The following is a 22,588-nucleotide window of genomic DNA, read 5'->3' as shown; positions in this document are numbered from 1 at the left end:
TGTCTATCCCGGATTAATGAAAAAATCCGGGATGTAATTTTATGGAGATTAAGTTTGATGAGATGATACCAAACCTAAGAAAGATGAAACTTGCATCACATTCCAACAAAGAGCTGTAAGGATCTCAACAACATTTAGACCATAGCTGAAGTGGGTATAGACCCATCAAATCATCTTAATTTAAAAGATGAGGTTGGGTGAGTAAAGCACATTCAAATTTTTAGTTGCTTGAATGGGGCTTCTTAAACGCATTTCAGTACATTGCCTAACAATACCAAAAACTCACAATATTGAGTTCTTGAAAATTGGACAAGATTTCATCGTGTTCAAGAAAACCTCAATATTCAAATTTATGCTGCACATAGGTCTTCTTTCCACATTTTTATTGATTTTACCACAAATTTAACAAGCTGATATTGTTCATTTTCTGATTTCTTTTTACCTTTTCAAACCGTAGGACATTGCGTCAACTATGCATAGTCTACAGTTCAACATTTTCTAGCTGCTACTGACAGCACTGGCTGTGATTGTGATGTAGCTCAAATTACACTTTGCTATCCAGCTTTTAATTGGTTGGATCCTTTCTGCATCGTTAGCGCCTGAAGCACTTTCATATATTGTTTGTCTCCTTTATTTTACTCTGTCCCCATTTATTCTTCCTACTGGAGACCTAAAATGCTGCCAAATTAATGATTTAAAATACTACAACTTTATTCGGTGAAGTCATGCTGACCGCAACTGCCTTGTGCTTGCAAAATAAAAGAAACCTCAACAAAAATATTAGGATTTTTAATACAGCGAGATCTGGTTACGCGCCTACTATCTGGACCTTTACGTTAAGGTTTTTAACAACAGACACTGTGGCTAACCTGGGCCATGTCCTCGTGTTTGCTCCATTTAACAGAGAGCAGCAGCTTTGGTAGAGACTGGGGGAAATTTTCACGGCAGTCGTGGCGTAGTGTCCAAATTAAATCCTTCTCGTTTTCACACAGCTGAGAAAGCGGATCCCGCTCCATAATCTCCTTCAGCTCTATGTGGAACTTCTTTCCACCGCGACCCTGAGGGCACCAGGAGAGAAGAAGTCGAGTTGAGAAGCTGGAGAAAGTTTAAAATTATAAACAATAAAAGGCACAACAAGGTGGTTTGTCATATTATTTTGATCTATTAACAGTTAGGGTTAAAAATTGTGTTTCTGTTGTTAAAATTGATGTTTGTCTGATACATATGTGTGGATTTGTGCATTATTTTTCTTTTCATTAAAAAAGTACAACTAAGGAAAAGGATGACTGACTTACTGGTTGACAATTAAAAGTGAGGTTTGGATATCAAAGGAAAATTAGAAAGAGTTATTGTAAAGAACCACAAGAGGGCAGCAGTGTAAAAGTATGTGTAGCCTTATGATTACGGGACCAATATTATAATTTCTCAGAAGAAAACTAAGCCTAATAGATTTACTTTGAGGAGATTTTATGTGAATGCGGTCGTTATATTGCATAAATAATGAGAGGAGATGCATTTAAATTGAAACAAATGAAAGTCCACAGTTTCACACACATAAAACTGAATGGCTTTGTGCAGACATGCCCTCTGTGTAACACTGATTACGTAACCTGCGGTGACACACCCAGCAGTGGGTTTCTAGTTGAGGGGCGTAAAAAACAGGAAGACCGACAAGTAATCTGATTAGTCTCCCCAGTTTTAGTGGAGGGTGAAGATTTTTTACTAAACACCCTGCCAAGTGATAACAATGGGTTTCCAAGGGAACCGGGTATGCGTGCCTGTTTGAAAGGTTCAACTTGAGCTGTGTCTGTGTGAAGGAGAGAGAGTGTGAGAAATTTCTCAGCATGTAATTTCACTTTAATTCAAACTGGTATGTGTTCTGAATTAATGAATGTGAGCTCACACAATAATCTCTCATTAGGCAGTTACTCACTATGGACATGGAGTCACTGGCTCTGGCAATTTGTGCAGCTTTTTCCAGGATCTGAAAGAAAAGCGAGTTGCTGAATGAAAACGCATGCTCTGATGCAACACTTCCAGCAAGTGTGCATTAGGCAAGTGGAGCACGTCCCGATCTTCTCATGCTAATAGCCACCACTTCATCATAATCACTAGGTAGCATTCTGAAAAGCACTCAGCCACCACAATGACTGCTGAAGTCACATCTTTGAAGAAGGCCACACTAGACTTGCCGAGTTATTGATGTTCAATGTAACAGTCTGAGTGGAAAATCAATGGCAGCCATAAAAGCTTGAGTAATTTCACAGCAAAAACACAAAATAAGTATTTTTGTATAAACACAAAATAAGTATTTTTGTATAGGTTCTACTGCAAATATCCCGGTACACTTTGAATAAGACTAGTACTTTTTCACCAAAATTAAATGGTAAAATGGGAAACAGCTTGTACTTTTATAGTGCTTTATCAAATCCATGGGACCCGAAAGTGCTTTATAGTACATTCAGTCATTTGCGAACACAATAACATGCTGAATATTAAGAAATAATTAACTTAAAACAAGCTCAGATAACTTGCTAAAAAGTTACTTGTAAGTTGGTTTTGTCTTAAGTGCATCAAGATATCTGCTGTAAAAACTATCAAAACAATACTTGGTGAGACTTTGGGTATTGCAGTGTTGTTAAAATTCTTACAGTTTGAACTTATAGGGATGTATGGTCCAGAACGCACCATGATTGAGCCAAATAACAGGACTAACCTTGTCGAAAGGGGGAAAGACGATAGGATATGGAGAGTACTCTGGAAAGTGGATGTGCAGCGCTGTGGCATTCTCAGTGTATGGGTTGGTCTGAATGGTTCCTATTGGATTCAGCATCTCTTCAAGTTCATCTGAGCCAAACAAATTTCTGGTTAGAATGCAGATGCTCCACTTGAAGCTCAATAAATCTCAACTTAATGACCAAAAACACAGTCGATGTAAATGAGTGTACCAGGAAAAGAAGACCAGCAGTGCAGGATAATGTCTCCAGTCTTCAGCTGCCCTTTGTAGTCAAATACCATTGTGTTGACCCAAGCTATGGGGTAGTGCTGGATTAAACAGTTATTCATTAATTGATGAAACAATACAGAACTGGTAGAAGTTAGAGAAGTAAGAAAGGGTTCTGGATCCTCTTTCAGATGCACTCACCACTTTCCCTGCCTTTCGGATAGTCTGGTATTTGTTTATGTGAGGATTCTTGGTGGACTTTTGCTTCTTGACCTTATCCATGACGGCGTAGATAGCGAAGCATAGCCGGGTCATGCGTGGTAAATCAGAGATGGAGATATCAAACTCCAGAGCGTTATCCCTCCAGGTGTGCTCCGAGCGCCCGCTGGTCTCACTGCTCACGGCCGGCTTGCACAGCAGTTCTGTGCCGTGAAAGAGCCCCGCCCTCACCTGGACCTGTGAAGATGTGCATGCCATCATTTGGTGCTGCTGATTATTCTCTTTTTACATAGTTCACCGGTGCTTTGCAAAGTTTTCAGGTTGTGTAAAAATGGAAAATCATTTATCATTATTGTTCTGCTTCTCACTACTTCACTTGTATTTAAAGAGACAGTCTTATGTATTTCCCAGGTACACAGTGCCATTTTTTAGCACAATCAAGAAAACCTGCAACTAGTGATCATATTAACAGTCGATTATTCTGACAATTAATCTGGGGGGAAAAAATAAACAGATTTGTCACTTAAATACTTAAGTCTTTTTTATACATTATTAGAAATATTTTAACAAATGCAAATAAATATTTTTCTTAGTAAGAAAATAATCATTTTACTACCTACAATGCAATAACATGGCATTCATTTACTGAATTTGAACCAGGTGAAGCTAAAACTATGCCACTTGAGAGGTTTTGAGTAAAATATATTAACAGATAGAGGTATAAGCAAATAGTGTTTTCTAGTCTTAGAGGCGGAAGCGTGGCTTGGCGACTACTGCTCCAAGACAGAGCTTGTGGAAATAGGTGGCACTCAGTGAAAGCAAGCTTTTAGGCCCTGCCAAATGGCTGCCACAAGAGCCATAAAGGCTTTCTCCAATATTAATGAAAGAATCAAGATGACACACCAAGTATGTTTTTGATGAGGTAATAACAATATAACATTATGTAAAGTTAAAAATAGTAAATTTTCTAAAATGCATTCGTCTTAAATAATAAAAACCCAATAAACTGCATAGAAAATCTGAGGTAATGTGCCTAAATGTGGAAGTATTCAAGGTATTTGAATAATTTTCGATGACTGGGTTAATAACTGTGAATGAAATAGTGCAGCTGTGTTTGCAGGTTTTTCGTGGAAGTACATCTGTGAAGTGTTTCATGGAGAGTTTACCTTTGCACTCTCTTCGGCATTCACCTTGCTGCCTTTCACCAAGACTATCCTGAACGTGCTCGTCACATCCCACACACATGTCTGGGCTTGCTGAGGAGGAAGAGTGAGAGCAGAAAGGGAGAGTTGCTCAGAGTGTGGAGCAGGATTATGATGATGAAATATAAAAAAATATGTGGAGAACTCCTTTTCTCCACGCCCACGGCTTCCCAGCACAGACACACTGTAGCAATGAGGGGGGTCGGCAGGTCGCCACGATGTTACGCCAAGTGGATTTGCGAGGGTCAGCAGTCAACAGAACAAACAACATCACATGACAACTACAAACTTTGGACATGACTAACTAGCTCACTTCCTGCCATCTGTGTGGTTGAAATTATCACGTGAGGATGTATGTACTGTATTTGTCTGAATGCTTCTTTTTCAAAACTCTGTAGTTCCATTTACATCATTTAAATCCTACATATTTTTCTGATTATTTGTCACATTTCTATCTACAAAGCAGAACATCAAAGTTTTTTTACATGTTCAGAGATCTTATGTTTTATCATTTCTGTAACTTTCACAAGTCAACTTTCTGTCTGTTTTCTTTCTGGGCTCTATTGCGAAAACCTAGTAGGTCTGGTTTATGTTGAATGAACAGAATCTGAATTTTTTGTTAATGAGTAATGTCTCATGTTAACTTGAAAACTTCATCTCCACATCTGGAGTAAATGCCAATTATGATCGGGACTGAACTCATGATAAAACAGGACACACACTCAATAAATATGAAAATTGTGAGGTTTGGTTAGAGTAAAGCAGCAGAACATTTATTAGACCCTCAATGTACACTACAGTAGGGAAAATAAGTATTTAACACGCCACTAATTTTTCAAGAGGACCGCTTTTCAGAAAATCTCAACTGTGAGACAGGATGCTAAAATAGCAAGAAAAATGGCATCGTGAGAGTTTCACATCACTAATTTGTATTTGAATGCATGTACAGTATTTCATCGCCTACCAAGCAGTGAAGGTTCAGGCTCTGGACCTGTCTTTAAAAAGCCTGCTGTCCTCCATTCATTGCCTGAATTAATTCCACCTGTTTGAACTTTTTGCCTCTTTAACAAACATCAGTCCACACACAATAAAATCAGACTCCAACCTTTCAAACATGGACAAGACCAAAGAGCTGCAGAAGGACAGCAGGTGGAGAAAATTACAGACTAGCACAATTATTAGAAAATGGTGGAACATTAGTGATCAAGAGAAAGGTGAAAGATGAACACCTGGTCATTGATCTGCAGAGAAAAAAAGTTACCATTGTGCTTTGGGTGTATTTTCTGCAAAGGGGACAGGGTGACTGGACCATTTTGAAGAGAGGATGGACCCTTTGGAGAGAGTTGGAAGCTGGGTATGGAAGAGTGGACCAGAATTTCTACTGCAATACGCTTAAACCTGCTCAGAAACTATAGAAAGCATCTGACATCATGAATTGTAAGCAAAGGTTTCGGAACCAAGCATACAATTCTATCATATCGAGTACATATATAATGCAATAAAATGCTAATGATTTCTTTTTAGATTCATTCTTTTAGAATTGAGGTGTTCCTATGCTGGAAATTACAGATTTCTCCATTCTTTGCAATGGGGAGAAGTTACATAACGACGCACAAAGTGTGATATTTATCTTCTCTCCAAGCTGAACATCACAGGGAGATCAGCAGCCCAGCCAGCGTCAGAACCTCACCAGGAGTCTCTCTAATGAAGGGCAATTCAAAACAAGCGTGGCATTTGAAATGTGGGCGCTGGCGTTGAGCTGAGATGTCACTGTTCACCTGGAAGCAGCAACAGGAGCCGCTGATCCGCTCTGACGACATGCTGAATGCTAGCAGGGTGCTGCAGGCATGCTCTGACATACTTTAAATGCTGTGTCATAGAAAGCAGATGGCAACTGCCAAAAGTGTTTACTTAGTAAACCTCCGCACCTGCAACATTCTGCCCAGGTGAATCAATCACTCCATGGTGTTTCAGCTATTTTAGTGCGTAAACACTGCAGGATATTAAAACATTTATACTATCTAGAGTACACAGAATATGTTTTCATAGTGGCGTCAGCATCCTGTCTTCATTCAAGTCAAAGCTGTGCACCCAGCTATAAACATGAAAATAAAAATTCAGGGAAGGAAATTAGTTATTTGAACCTGACACAAATAAAAACGAGAGGCATCCATCCTGGTAATTTGGGAATTATAAAGGCTGAAAAGACAGGGCGGTTGTCCACAGCTGTACTGGACTAACCGTGGGAATTCTTCGTTTGGGAGGTAGTGGTAATGGTGGATTGGAGGACTTGCGGCTGACTACAGCGCTGATGGCAGACATTTCCTTGTCGAACATCTCCTTAATGGTGCTGGTGTGGACCAGGGTGAGGTGAGGAGGCTCCTTGGCTTGAAGGCATGTGCGAATGTACTGTGAAGAAGATGGGAAGAGGGCAAGTTTAAACTCACTCTAAACACAAACTACACAAAATTCAATAAAATCTGACAAAAGAAAAAACAAACTTTCAAACTTCAATAGCTTTCACAAGAAACCAATCAGGTGCTTCAATAATCCTGTGAGAAAACTAAGTCCAAACTGGAAGTACATTAGAATTTGCCATATTAAAAAATACCATATCCTGGAGTGACACATGAAATCTCATCTGAATATTTGTCTTTCAAGAAAAACAGGAACTGCAAAAACATGGACTTTGTTGGAAATTTTGTTTAGCCTAACTGCTCAAAGACAACTCCTTTCCTGTGACCTCATCTGCAGGTAAAACATACTTAAAAACACAAGATATGGCTAATATATTGTTATTGAAATGTCAGTGAGTGCAATACACATATCGTAGTGGACTGACTGAAACCCAGAAATAATTGGCTAATAGATCGCAGAATTATGGAAGCACATGAGAAATAGAAAAAAGAAGAAAATGGATATATATTGTACTGGATTTTCGACTGCTTTACAATCCTGCCAAAAATAATAGCTCTCAAATAAATGAAAAACCATACTTGTAATATTTATAAAACAATTAATGATTAGTGCAAGATGCACTAATCATTGCATGATTAGTGCAATGATTAGTGCTACATAACTAATCATTACAGGAGTGCTACATAACTTAAGATACTATTCAAGTCATCTATTAAAAATGGCTGTAAATTATTTTCATATCACAAAGTCAGAAAAAAACAATTGCAGTTACTTTTTTCCCCTAATATCATGCAGCCCTATTGCTGAATGGCTACAGAAAATGGGAACGCAGATATAAGCTTTTTTTACTAGCTAGAACAAAATACACAGACATGAATCCTGAAAAAGCATCTGCACATCTGCTAATCATTTTATTGTGGAGCCATAATTAATGTTGCCTCAGAATTTACCGGTATGTCTTTTATGTTATGATCCAAACTCATAAATTGGATCTAAACCGTCACCATTCTGTAACTCTGCTGGTCTGACTGCAGATTTGTTACATAAATAAAGTAATTAAATGTTTCTTGACCCCTGATGAGGTCCAGTGCGTCTCCACTGACCTTGTATTGAATCAGAGGATGGTCTCCACAGAGGAACTCCAGGCAATGGCTCACTCGGAGAACATACTGACCACTCCACTCCTCCTCCTCAGGCGCATGAGTGACAAGCCACTTCTTCACAGCCATCTCCATCAGCTCAGAGGGGGTCCAAGATGACAAGACCTTCAGACTTGTTGAGTCCTAAAGAGGAAAAGGCCAGCAAGAAAGGAATTAAAGAAGCAATTAGAGCTAAACGACATCAGGTAGAAGATAAATCAATTATATATGGACAACATTTTAAAAAAAAATAAATCTATGGTAAATAACCTCTCCCAATAATAAATAAATAGAATATAAAATAACTTGATCAGCATATTAGAGTTTCACTTTGGATCTCAGTGATGTAAGAAAAGAGATGCGGGTGATGGAAGATCTTGATTAAGTTCTCATTGCCATTAGACAATCCAGGCTCCTTGAAAACAAAGGTAATTATCATTTAGAGCTGGGCTTGCTAGTTTAATTCAGAGCTGCATACTTTAAAGTCATTTGTCTCTTCAAATAAGCACCATTTGAAGAGACAAATGGTGCTCAACAACATCCAGAAGAAACCTAATTAATCTAAAAAAAAAGCCTACTGTTGTATAAAAAGATTCTTTGTTTAAATAAATACTTTAATTCTGTTCCTTGAGAATTAGAGGAAATGCCTGCCAGACAAAATTTGTGCTCATGCCTGTCATGATGACAAATTTTGCGATAAACAGTAACATTGTTGTTTTGAGACCATTTTCAAGTATTATAATGACAATGACGTAACAGTGCATGTTCGCCCTGTCAAAAATCAACATTTGAACAAAACAGGCCTTTAAATCATCAATATTAACCATCAGAATAAAATTTATTGAGATCATTTTAATTTATCAAGTGACTAATCTTTTGCTTATTGTGACAAGCTTACTCATGAATAGAAATTTTATTTCTGCTTTAGAACAAGGGACTCAGAAGTGTTGAACGGACCAGAGTAAAATGGACTCTCTCTCTCCTAAAATGTGCTTAAACACATCATCCACACGTTGCCTATTACAGTGCCCGCTGAAGCTCGTCACTGTTATTTATAGCCCACTAACCTGATACCAAAGATAGAATTATAATTTCCTGGAGGTTTAATAAAAATGTCATCCATTAATAATTAAGAGACCATGGCCAGAGTCACTATGGGTAGTAGCTCTCTCCAAACAATACCCGACAATAAAGACCTTCCGAAAACATGTGAAGGAACGCTAAAGCAACCCTGATGATTTCATCGAAACAAAGTTCAGGGTACATCTAGGTCACACAGAATAAATCACACTACCACACTTCCTGTCTGTAATGCAGCTTATTGTGTCTGACCTCCAAAACAAAACTTCCTGCATACATCCACCTGAGCGCATAGGAACAGCTGGCCAGTCTTTGTGTGTGGTGCTAATCAAAGCTGCTGCATGGAGTCTAGAGGAACACGACCCTGTGTTTATAATTCAAGATGATATCGCTTCTGTATGCGTGGTGAGACGACAGCGTTAAGGACACAGAGATGAGAGTTACGGGGAAGAGACAGTTCATTTTAATCAGCGATCTGCTCCCTTGAGCTGAAATGCTAATGTAAGTGAGAGGGACAGAGAATGGCATAATTTCACTGATGGTTTTGACCCATTTAGTGCCGTCACATGTCTTGATAGTTGGGATCAGTCGTGTGTGGGAAGCTGCCAATTGTGGGCAGAAAACAGGCTGGAGCTCCAGTAACACGAGCATGAGCTGCTGGGGTCACATGGTTTCTCCTTTGTACTCACACAAGGTGGGTTTGTGTTGTGCAGCAGGGCAGAAAGTCACACTGTTATCCAAGAGATAGAATAAATCAATCCCAGGCATCCTGGGGGTTTGGATGAAGGGTCTATTAATACACCAATTTAATTGATCTTGGTGTTTTATGCCATTTTGGTGAAATTCTCAATGTAACCTAGCATAAATATAACTCAGCATTATCTTATCAAAGTAAAATTAGCTTATCAGTAAAATAATATATTAAAACAAAAAGTTAAATATCTATTATTTTCTTTATTTTTTGTGCTGGTTGTGCTTGCAGATTTCTTAAAGCAGAGAATTTATAGTTCAGGGTAGGAATGAAACTTTTTGTTTAATTAGTTAATCTAAAGTTGATTGATTTTATCGATTGACTAAGGATAAGCAGCCATTTTCTCAAAAACCTGAGTACCGACTGAACAAACATAAAATGGTAGTTTTCTCCCATTATTAAACTTTAACATATTTATAAATCACAACAAACAGGCACCTCAGATTAATAAATAATAATAAAAAAGAAACAGTTATATATCTGTTTCTCATGAAGAAATTTTAAAACTTTGCTCCATGAAGTTTATTCCCAACAGCATCAAAGTCAACCTACGTTGTTGGCACAAATTACATTTTTCCCATCATGTTACAGTTTTTCTGTCTTGTCCCATCTGCTTTTCTATCATCACACCTTTGCCTTTGTAGCACATCAGTAATTTTTAAATGAGAAGTTGCTGCTGTCTGCCATGCAGCTCGGCTGAATGCTTGCTATTTTGGTGCAACTTCAGGATGTTGTTGAGTGTTTACATTTTCTAAGCAGAACCACATAAAGTGGATTTTTGGGAGTTGCTTTTGAGCCAATCAGTGAAACATTTATGAATAATCTGGTGTGCAAAGATGGCACTTGACAAAATATCACATGTCAATTGTTGACTGTGTGTTAATCGACAATCATCAATTTCCATCTCTAATTCATGGGATTACTTGTTTAGGCCATCTCTTGAGTTGGGACTGAGTTGATATATCAATATGGGGAAAAAAAATTGCCTGACTCTCACCTGAGACTGGTCAAAGTGGATGATGACTTTAAGATCGGCCGGCCGGTCATTGAGCCCATCTGTGATAGTTGTCAGTGCTGCAGGCTCCAGCTGCGGCGAGAAACAGGCCTGCAGCCACTCGTTGCACGTCATCATTTGCACTCGTTGCATCTTCTCTTCACTGAGACGAGACATCTTACTGCGGAAATCCTTCACCTCCTGGTCATTTATGCCATCCAGTTCATGGAGACCTAAAGGAGAGGACAAAGATGATATTTTATTTTGTTACCCAGTTTTTTTTCTTATTTGTACTAAAAATCATTGCAGAACATTGCTCTCTTGATAACAACATGCTACCTTTTACAGCTTTTCAGTGTTTTAGGACCATCAGCATTCAGCCAAGACCTATGGTCAATATTTAGCTGTTAAAATATAGGGGAGCTGTGTGACTGTACTGATGATGTTGAAAAAACACTGGGTCATGTGAGTGTGGGCTGGTGTGCTCAGCAGGATGAATGGCCACTCATGCCTGCAGCATTCCACTTTATTTCGACAAAAGGCTTTAAAAGATTGTACCAGACCACAGAGGAGCCGGAGAGGAAGAACTACCAAGAGTTAGTTCTTCCTGTGGGAACATACTATGATGGAGACTATACGTCTATATAGATGGAGACTAAATACAGTATATATGGAGTCGTATAGTCTCCATCTATCTGACTCAGAGCTCTTTCACTTCGTTGTGTATTTCTGTGAAAATGTTTGTTTTGATCATAGGCGTTCCAATGTCTGATGTTGTGGAGTCTACCAAAACAAGGTATCAATTGACCATCTGGACATTGAACAGTTTGAAGTAAAATGCACTCATTTTACTTTTAATTTCCAATGGTAGTAATGCACGATATAGTGACACCATCACTGATATGGAACGATATTGGTAATTGATTTTAGCATAAGGGTAAAATAACTGGGGCCTTAGCAGCTGATATTTTTTCATCTTGATTGGGGGGGTGGAGAAATTTGGCCATTTATTTGCTTGGTCATATGACAATAGCTGACCTTAAAAACTGGTCAAATTGGAATTCCAAAAATAAAGTTGCTTAATGGAAACAAACCATTTAGAAAAAAAAAAAAAGCTGAAACGTTTGGGATGAGGTGACTTATTTCAGAAAAAACTTGCAATGGACATTTGGTGAAGTCAGCGTTATGGTAATTTTTTTCAAGGAGTCAAAAGTTCTTCAAATGTATATCAGCAAATATTGGGTATAGGTTATAACAACAATATTGATATCATATATTGGATATCAATATTGGTCCAAATTTTCTAATTTGTAAACCCCTCAAATATTTTAATGACGTTTGATGTTTTCAGTTTTCTTCTGTCCAGGAAGTCTTGAAAGGTGTTGCATAGAGAAAGTGTTACTTAAGTATGAGAATGTATTCTAACGATCAGAAATCTTACATAAACCATAAACTTAAATAGGTCCAAATGAATAAATCTTGAGTGCCCAAGGAGAGTTTTTTTTTTTTTTATCTCCATTTACTGGAAAATAGCCTGCAGAATCTGAAGCAACTCCCTCCACTCCTTAAAATGCAAGGAGAAATCACTCAATGTGATGCAAGACGTATCTCGTCAACCAACATGTCTTCCCATTTTCCACCTTTAAAACAGATGTGCTGGGTCAGACTTACTGTGTGCAGGAAATCACTCGCTCCCCTACATATCAAACTAAGAGGTTTTCCTTCAATGAAGACGTCTAACTGAGACAGACAGTGAATCACTAGCTTCCCTTATTCGGCACTTTAAATGAAACTCTTCCATGCAGCGTTCCCATACCTTTTCCAATGAGTACTCCTATTTTGGAGTCCAGCTGGCGCTCAGCTCGCCCACAGTTGCGCGTCACCAGCTTCAGGACTGGCAGAAAGGGCCGAACGTCGCACAGTCGGCGGGTTTCATCCTCCAGTTCTTCGTGCACAGCTGCCTGGTTGACACATTCGAACATGTGGCTCTCCATTTCGCCAAGGGACGGAAACAGTGGGAAGTTCTGAGCCTGCTTCCATAAGAGCTGAAAAAGGAGCAGAAAGACTTTTAGCGAGGTACACCAGGAGCTTTGAGACACAATAAAACACTTTAACGAACCCAGCACAACTAATTAAAGAGATCCAAGTTAAAAAAGAGAAAGTGAAATAAACATGTTTGTTGGCGTGTTTGTGTCTACATACATAAAATATTGTGTTTTTCCAAATAGGGGTTAGATTTAAATATGGTCATGAGCTTGACTGTAATTAATTTGAGGCTGTTAAAGATTTATATGAACCATTTTTTTAAAATGAACAAACAACTTATGTTATTTAAAAACTAGAACTGGGTGCACAGTTTAAAATTTATAGGGAATTTTCTCAAACCAAAAATCACAGAGCATTTTCAAAAGGGTTGGACATTCTTACAAATTAATGTTAAACTGGTAACCAGTTTAGATGTGGGTTTGGGACCATTTCCAGTTTGGACCATGCAACACAGTCTGGGTTTCAACTCTCTGAACTGATCCGTCTCCTTCAGAGGAACAATCCTTGACCTGCCAAACCTCAAGTCTGTCAAACATTTGACTGGAATTTGTACCTGTTAAGATAAAAAACTCCAAACAACTTTTGTAGAAACTGTTTATGGTCAGACAAATACTAAGTTATCTGTCCAGAATGGCAGTTGTGGATTGTTACCTTCAAAGCAGCAGTTGATGGATAAAAATTGCATATTTTATCCATCAATTAAAACTTGGGATATATTTAAGTGTAATGACAGGACAATGATCCCCAGAATACATAAATTTTGGTTTGAGTGAATAAAGCAATGCAACATTAAACTTCTGGATTGGCCTCTATACTGATAGAAATTGAACTACCATAGTTAAAAGTCAGACCCATGCCTGGAAACCAAGCAATTCAAACGAAATATTGAGCATCATTTATTCCAGGAGATTTTAAAGTCCAACAAAAAATGTCTCTGGTTGCATCTGCAATATTTGCCTAACTATTAATTCTAGTGTTTGGATATGTGCAAGCCTGTATGTTGAGGCATCAGTCACTGTAGGACTCCATTAAGATTAGAAAAAAAAAATCACAATAAAGCCTCACCCAATAGTAGTTTCACCATGGTGATGTCATCATTCAAATAACATTTTATCCATCAATAAAAGTCTAAAATTAATTCTATTAATGCCTTGTGAAGAGGGTGTGAAAGCATCCTGAGCTTTGTATTTTAAAATTAAGGATGAAGAAAAGCACATGAAGTTTTTCAGTAACTCATGTGTTTCCCAATCAGGAACACATGTGACTAAAGAATCAGCTCATTGAGTGATTCAATCAGACCGGTATTGACATGATTAAAGAGCCAGTCCCCCGACTACATGTTCCCATGGTGGGCTGTCAGAACAGCAAACATCAACCGTCAAACGACATATAATACTTTTCAGATTTAACATAAAGGTGTGCCTTCCGGGGAATTGTATCTACTTTTACCATAAGTGAATGCATAAGAATGCATGCGCAGTCAAGCCTAATCTTGTTTTCTTAGCTGTTTGACCTCTGCAGGCAGAAGTACTTTATAATTTTATCAATGATCAAGGAAGTATTTCAGCCTCTAGCAAAGCCAGAGTACTGTCTGCTTTCCTTCTGGATGCCCTTTATAAATGTAGAAGAAAAGCTTTTTTGATGCTTTGGAACAGATTCGTGATTCATGACGTTGTCAGACATTTTGTGAAAGTTGCTTTATGTTGATCAAAGTAGTAAGGGAAAAAATATCAGGCCAAAGTGACAAATGTTTAATAAAACCAGAAATGTTCCAAGGAAGTTGAGACATTAGTCACTGCAGCACTATTTAAAGTAAAATGCTGACAGAAGAAACAAAAAACACCAAGCAGACCACAGCAATCATCACAGTGGAAACAAGTATTGGATCATGCCTGACTGACAGGCGATGTGTCTGATTTTAACTTTCTGTGGGCTGCACCACCTCCTGTTTCACCGTATGACCTAGATTGGGTCTGAATGTATAAAAAAAATATTAAATCTTTAGCTGAGCCTCTAGTTTCAGCTTTACAAGTTTTTACATTCTCAGAATTGCCCCTCACCAGTTTGATGTGTTGAATTGTGGCCTCGCGGGGAACGTCCATCTGGATGTAGATGCCGGTGGGCAGCAGGAAGTCCACGGTGATCTGATCCGGAGCGTGTCCGGCCAGGGGCGAGTGGGCCGCCCATATGTCCAGGAGGTCTGTCATGGCAGGAGGCATGGCAAGGGGCACCTATGACCACCTCAACCATAAGGACCTAAACAAACAGAAGAAGATACAGCTTTTTCTTTTTTGCGATGACTGAAATGAAAAAAAATATATAGACAGCTGCACATGTTTTCCCTGTTTTTTTATTTACGCAATCATCTTGATCATCGACATTTGCATTCGAAGCACACCAGAGTTTACTTCAACCAAACTCAGGCCTAGGTTTGTAGGCCAACTGGAGTTCACTTGTTTAGTCCAGAACAAATCGGGTTATCTGGGTAAACAAACTAGTGTTCTATTAAAGCAGACTAAAGCGGGCTGGTGTGAATGCACCCAAAGGCAAAGGTTTGCCTTCCAGGAGGACAATAACCTTAAATGTACACCCAGAAATACAACACAACGATTTATATCAAAAGAGGCCGAGTCACATTTTTGGCAACACTCAAAAATTGCAGTTCACAAATTATCTCCAATCAACCTTACTGAACATGCAAAAAATAATAGGCCACAACGCCTGCAATAAATGATGAGTTTCAATTGGACAGAAAAACAGCAAGCAAGCAAGAACAATTTGTGTCGCTGTGTTCCAGTGAGGGCAGCACTGTGCCGAGTGCAGCGGGAAGAGGTTGGGTTTCATCTGGATCGGGTCCAGTGCTCAGCGGAATGCCTGCTAAGCAAACAGAACAAAAAGTTCACCCTGCCTTTGCCCTCATCTGTAAAACCAGCTCTCTTGAACAGAAAACACTCAAACACGTACAGTAAGGTAGACCATTTCTTAAAACACATGGCAACATGTGGGCTGCTGCCAAGGTAATTATCAAGAGCATGACAGGGTGAGGACACAGAAAACAGCTTCTTTACGCCTAGAAAGAGTCACACTGAGCAGCAACAAAATGTCAACCTTTTCTTTATAGAACAATAGTTCTCTCTTTATTTCTCAGTTGTGAGATAAACGAAAATGGGAAATCAAACACCTCAGTGCTCACCTGTGGACAAGCAAACATGCACACAGCAGGTCCACTGTGTAGAATGGAGATGGCATGCAGGTAGCTGCTTCCCAACATATATTTTAAAACAGCCTGGTTTCAATCTCCTCAGGTGTACGATCACACCACTTCCACCTGCAGTCATGGCCTCATTCTCAAGCTGCCTTCCATATCAACTCCTCCTCTGGTCCTCATGTCCATCTCCATTTTGGCTCCATTAGGAAATGATAGCCCTGATTGCCTCTAATGGGCTGCTCTCCATCTGAGTTAAGTGCTCAAGCAAGCAGAAGATGAGTTGCAAAACGCTGTGATGTCTGTGGTGTATCTGAAGCTACAATCTGGGGCACTTAACATCATCAACCATGCAAATGGAAACAATGCCGCAAGTGAGTCTGTGTGCTGTTCAAACAGTATTGTTGTCAGAACATCACACTTAAAAAGGGCTCTCCACTTAAGCCATGTCATAAAAGAGGACAAAAAATGCAAAAAAAAAAACAGGAATGCTTCTGTGACAACAAAGCTCAATTGGACATAAACACAATCAGCCATTCAAACCCACAACCAGACAACAACAAAGTTATATCAAAGGTGCCCAGTTGCAAACCTGAAAGGTAACTTGACACCATGTCTGTGTAAAACTTCAACAGCTGTGATGAGACAAAACATGTGCTGACACATCTCCACTTTTGAGTTGCTCTTAGCAATTACAACAATGCTTTAAATATAGTTCAATTGTCTTGCAAAAGCATTAACACACCTTAAACTGTATCACATTTAAATACAATGCAAAAATAATGAACAATTGTGAAGTGGGAGGAAAGTGAAAAATGATTTTTAAAACATTAACAATAAAAATAAAATGATTTATCATCTGAAAGGTCTGCTGTGAATTTATATTCAGCCCTTTCTCTGAAGTTACCGCTGATGTCAGTCAGATTGGGCATTTTAAAGATGATGTATGTCCAGTGTTGGTATCCACACTGGACATACATCTGGAATATAAACTGAACATTATTGGTCTCATCTGACAAGAGTGCATTCGTTATCATGTCCATCACTCCATTGTGTCGATGGCTTCTTCTATCAAGGCCAGAGAGATGTTTTGGAAAACTAAAATTTGTCCTTATCTTAGATTACCTCACCTGACCTGTTAGAAATGCATTTATCATATTGGTTCTAGTCTGAAAGGTAAAACTGGGCTGAAATTGATTACAAATATTTATTTTTATCTTGTTGCTGAATGTGTTTCAGGAGGCGAGGGGTTAGTAGTTGTCCCTGCAGTATTTGTTTGGTAACGTCATAGTTATAGTGATGCAGCGCAGGATTGTAGGGTGTTCAACAATAAAAGTGAACTTATTTCAGAGTTGTGGTCATTTCCCCCCACAGTGTCAAAAGAATACCAATATCAAAAAAAAAATATTTGCACAAATTTTTCATATCTGTCCTTCCCTACAACAAAACTGTGAGGCCCAAGTAGAAGATTTTGATTCAGCCTGAGATTCTATTACACAGAGATGGACTCTCTTTACAGATTATCTGACTTTTGAAGATAATTCGATACCCTGAATTTCATTTTGATGTGCAATAAGTGATGTGCCAGCATTCAAATGAATGACATTTTTGTCAAAAACGATCATTTTGTCCATAGGCACGATTATGGACTATGTAGTCTGTGGTGTTCTGCCACAGAAAAATCCCCAATGAAATGCATATGTAATGTGACAAATGGGTATGTCTACATCTGCAATAAGTCAACTCAAACAGCTTCTCTCTCTGTGTCTGTACATGCACAGGTGAGCAGGGTTACTGAGGATGTGGTGGCAGACAGCCAGAGGTCTGCTGTCGGGTTCAGATTTCATATGGAGGAGAGCAGAACAAGTGCTTCTGCAGGATCACGAAGAAGAGGGTGTTTCATGTGACAGAGGAGAGAGAAGGGATACAGTAAGCAGACAGCTTACTGTATCTGCCTGTATTTATGCAGGCAGAAAATACAGGCTCCTGCAGGCATATTACAAAGAACTGCTGCTGTTTGAGGATTCAGAAATATGACTCCATTTATGTGCTTCTTTTGTTTTGTATGCAAACTTCCAAGGATTAGGTAACAACTTCAAGTTATCTCCAATTCAACGGACAGTTGCCATCTCTGTTCAAAGATTTCTTTACATAGACAAGAGACAGAGGCTCTTTGAAGAAAAAAACGCATCATCTTTGATTTGTCATCTCTGGTAAATGCAACAAGAAGTAAACAAGAACTACTTTAAATAGCCTTTCATTGACAAAGGTAATCTACAACCCAGTCATAACCTCTGACACACACGCCACACTTCACTAATAACGCAGCTCATAAAGACAAAGTGAGTCTATGCTTCCTCTGAACTCAGAGGCATGTTTTGAAGGCTTTCATGCACAGATGCATTAAACAGTAAACAGTGGTGTTACACAGCACTCTCTCCCTACAGCTCTCTGTGTGTGACAGTAAAAGTCCTGTGAAGTTCACTACAATGGAGTGAGTGTGTCCACCCGTCTTCCTGTGTAAGTGATTGAAAAAAAAAGGAGAAAAGAAGGAGGGGGTGGTGAGTAAACAAATGGTGGGTGTGTGTAATGGGTTGTGGTTGCTGATTAAGGGTCCTATGACACTTTCAGCTAAAAATAAGATTGGCAAAAACAAAGGGGGAAAAAAAAGAGGATTTGAGACCTCTTCACCTCTTCTCAACTGCCACTGTACGACCGTAAATGACAGTTCAGATATACAATGAGGCTGGCAAAGTCAGCGTTTCCACTTCTGGGAAAGATGTTGTGTGTGTGTGTGTATGTGTGCATGTGTGCATGCAAGTACATTCAGTTCACAGTGTGTATTTCCAAAGACAAAACCCATGTAGTCATGAGAGCACAACGCTAGTCAGACAGTGAGGGATACAGATGCCTGAAAATAAATCTAATTTAGTCTTTTATTGCAGCAGAATAATATTTCACACTACAGATCCATTTTGAAAAACCCTGTGATAAATATAGCACTTGTATTTTTAGCTAAATCAGACGTACAATTATTAGCCTAAGAATGCTATTTGAAACAATCTTCTGGTATTATTACAAACAGTCTGCCCTGACCAAAGCAAACTGTTCTAATTAACGTCTCACTAGTCTAGCACACTCCCCATTTTTAAATTTGTGATGGTTGGCCAGTGAAGGTTATTTGTGGCATTTCCCACCCAGAAAACAGGCAGGAAACACGAATCCAAATTATTCACAAAAATGTAGTCTATTCACAAGTTCTTCTGGAGAGGACGTCTAAAATATTTAAAGAAAATACAGTTTGGGACGCTAACACCAAAATGCTACCCAACTGATATTGGCTGGCATTTGTAAAGCTGTCAATCCAGAAGAAGCATTTATTTTCCTTGGCACCAATTGTTTGAACCCCTATCGTGGAAATAAGGAAGTCGGTAGGTATTTGGTTTTGCAGTTCTGCTCAGGGCATATTAAGGTATTTTTGCTGTCTGACATATTAAAAACAAACAATTTTCAGTGTTTATAAGGGGGTCTTACCCCTGGGTATACCTGGGGTCCACTGTTCCAATAATCCAATAATAAGTGTTAAAATAATAAATGTACTCAACTTAAAAATTGGATTTAATGAAGATTACCCTATTTTGTTCCACACATCTTTTTTAAGGGTTTCAACAAATCCTAAATATGCGAGCCAAGTAGATCAACATAGAAAAATATCTGTTGATTTTAACGGTACACTGAGAATCTTTCAAGTAAAAAACAAAAAAAAGAATCAGAACCACATTTTCACACCTTTTGGCAGGCTCTGCCACCCTCACCTCTAGCCTTGTTTCGCTTTCAGCCACTAACCAGAGTGGTATGAAACGTAACCTTCTCACGCCACAATGACACAGTTTATTCTCAACTTCACACATTCATTTCATACATAAACAGCTTCATCTAAACGTCACACAAGAGAAAAAGACAGTTATCAAGGCAGCAGGTGCTCATTCCACACAAAGACATTACTTTTATGCCCATAACCCCCTAACTCCAGACAGGTGTATCTGAAAGCATAATAATCAGTTGAATCCTGTGTCTGTTGTGCTGGTGGATGAATAAGCGGTCAGCTGAGGTTTGTGCTTTCAGCGGTGGGAGTGTGTGTAGATGTGAGTCATCTGTCTTGGAAAACTATTGCTCACTGTATTTAGGAGTGTATGTAGGTGGTGGCTGAAAAGAGTAAACATGCTGTCATAATGGTCAGTTTAACACCAGCAACTAGTCGCAGTCACTAACATGTTTCGTAAGTTCAAATAAGAATATATGTGTTTGCACCATTTTACCAAAAAACCTACTTAGTATGGAAAAATATTTTTAAGGTCTGCTCCTGTGACTTAAAAAATAAATAAATAAATAAAAAGACGAGACCAAATTTCCATCATCATTGCTAAGATATATTCCATCATAGTTGGTAATAAAAGAAGACCTGCTTGGAAACAAAGTCTAGCATTTCACACATTATGAATGAAGTGAACGAAGCGTCTAAGAATTTGAGCACATCTGTGTTTGTAAAAAAACAGCAACAACAACAGACAAAACAAGAAAATGTCCAGGCAGAGGCTGTATGACAAACCCCCTTGCCCCACATCTCAGACAGGAAACAATGACACCAATCAGGAAGTTAGTGACAAACAGTCACCAGGGAAAATTTCCCCAACTAGTCATTCATAAATAAAAAAAGGCCATGGCTCCATACTCAAAGTCATGTGGATGTCTGATAGATAAGCATACCTTTACAAATCTAAAACACATGAAAGTGTTGAAATCTAAAAGGTAAAGATAAAGATAAAAGATCATGGATGAAAGGAAGATCGTTTAGCTTTTGGACTGCAATATTTCTTAGGAATATTTTCAAAAACAGGGCTTAAAAACTATGACTTCCATTATTTCTGCATTAAATTAAATGAGAAATAAAATAATCTAGGTTAAATTGAATAAGAAATTAACATCAGCAAAAAATATACGGAAATAAAGTAGTCTAGATTGTAACTTTACAGGTATCTGGTGTAGAGAAGTAGCCATTTTGATACAGAGATTTATTATTCATGCACAACAACATTAAAAGAATTCTGATTCTGAAAATGGATGTTTGAATACTCATTTTTAATATGTATTCCTTTTGCAATATAAGTTCTAGAAAACATTGTGGTAACATTTAAACTTATATTGCTGTTACTTGTTAGAGACAGTCGATTGGTTGTAAGTGACTACTGTTGCGTATTGACAAATATAAAGTGAGTAGTCACAACAATGGTTAAGTAAGAAGACGTAAAGCAAAAACATTTTTTCTTCACGAGGTTAATATTGTTTCATAACACCATAATAAGGGAGAAACGGAGAAAAAAAGCTTGAGTCAACTTGGAACATCCCCTTTACACTGGAGCATTGCAGTTCTGTTTAAGAGATTATTCAAGTATTTTGTTCTGTGCAACTTCCTCTTGCATTACAGTAAAGACAGTTACTGTAAGCGTACTTCAAAGAGACTCTGCCTGCTCCAACGTTAATCCACTGTGACACTCAATTCATCTGAGCCAGACAGGCACTGTTACAGCGCAGGCAAGAAGCTGAAAGACCAGATCTAAACAAAGCTACATCTTCTTTAATAATCCTCTCTGAGAAACCTCATTTGACAGAGATGGACTTCAAAGTGCACATACCCGTAACATCATGTTGAACCACTCCGCCCAGCAGATTGTGACAGTAGCAAGCTTTTAAGACAGTACAGAGGAACTGTTTGCTGCTTGACTTCAAATCATGTAACAGGATGACTAGACTATTCAATAAGGAGAGGAGAGGATCATCTGGAAAGGCATTAATGTTTGTTCTGACAAAGCTAACCAGAAGACGTTATTGTTGCAAATTACTTGTATAGAAAATGTAGCAAAGGGAAGGTGGTGCTGGAAATTGGAAACGGTATTGGTGGTGGTGAAAGGTTCAAAGGTAGTCAAGCATTTCAACTTCAATCCTTTTCATTTCAGGGTTGTGTAAAAGTCTGTAAAAGGACAAGAAAGAGCTTCATGGACTAGTAGCCAGTGCCAAAGTTAGAAGTGTTGAGCCCAGAAATAAAAATCTGACCCTAATATAGTAGTCTTTTTTACATCCTCCTTCACATGTTCATCACTGCCTTAATCTGTGTTTTAAAACCTTAGACATTTTCACAGGATTCTTACAATAACGGAAAACACCTACAGTGAGACACTAATGACAGATGTCACATTGTGACAGTGCTATGTCACCTGGAAGAAATCCATAAAAAGCACTCGTGTAGCACTTCTGAAAAAAGAGAACATGCCAGCTTTCAGTATGAGAAATCAGGTTTCAAGCAACTGTTTCTGCTCAGTGCAACCCCTTTAAATACCACTGAATTTTTAAACTCAGTTTCCATAATACAAACATGACTCCAGGTCATTCCAAGAAAAAGCTCTGCATTGAGCAGTTTGATGAGGGATTGCCGTCCCTCACCAGTGTTTGGGCAGTACCACCCACGTCACTCATTTCGCTGTTAAACAACAAATAGCCTGCTGTGGGACATCACTGCAGAAAACAACTATGAT

General features: G+C 38.6%; 1 protein-coding gene across 1 annotated transcript in view; it reads right to left on the bottom strand.

The window, feature by feature from the left end:
* Positions 1 to 22,588, bottom strand: part of pik3cb (phosphatidylinositol-4,5-bisphosphate 3-kinase, catalytic subunit beta) — a 52,218-nt gene that overhangs the window by 11,058 nt on the left and 18,572 nt on the right. Inside the window, exons 3-13 of the mRNA XM_055028540.1 lie at positions 14,854 to 15,049; positions 12,564 to 12,792; positions 10,751 to 10,980; positions 7,887 to 8,066; positions 6,607 to 6,774; positions 4,330 to 4,419; positions 3,146 to 3,400; positions 2,949 to 3,045; positions 2,717 to 2,847; positions 1,934 to 1,984; positions 870 to 1,058 (exon numbers count right to left, since the gene is read on the bottom strand). Coding sequence (XP_054884515.1) covers positions 870 to 1,058; positions 1,934 to 1,984; positions 2,717 to 2,847; positions 2,949 to 3,045; positions 3,146 to 3,400; positions 4,330 to 4,419; positions 6,607 to 6,774; positions 7,887 to 8,066; positions 10,751 to 10,980; positions 12,564 to 12,792; positions 14,854 to 15,012 — 1,779 coding nt within the window. The 5' untranslated portion in view covers positions 15,013 to 15,049. The remainder of the gene's footprint in view (positions 1 to 869; positions 1,059 to 1,933; positions 1,985 to 2,716; positions 2,848 to 2,948; positions 3,046 to 3,145; positions 3,401 to 4,329; positions 4,420 to 6,606; positions 6,775 to 7,886; positions 8,067 to 10,750; positions 10,981 to 12,563; positions 12,793 to 14,853; positions 15,050 to 22,588) is intronic.

This window comes from Poeciliopsis prolifica, unplaced genomic scaffold (assembly GCF_027474105.1).
Source record: "Poeciliopsis prolifica strain line A6 unplaced genomic scaffold, Auburn_PproV2 SCAFFOLD004, whole genome shotgun sequence".
Classification (NCBI taxonomy): Eukaryota; Metazoa; Chordata; class Actinopteri; order Cyprinodontiformes; family Poeciliidae; genus Poeciliopsis; species Poeciliopsis prolifica.
Note: the sequence above shows the minus strand (reverse complement) of the source record. Positions and strands in the feature narration are given on the sequence as shown.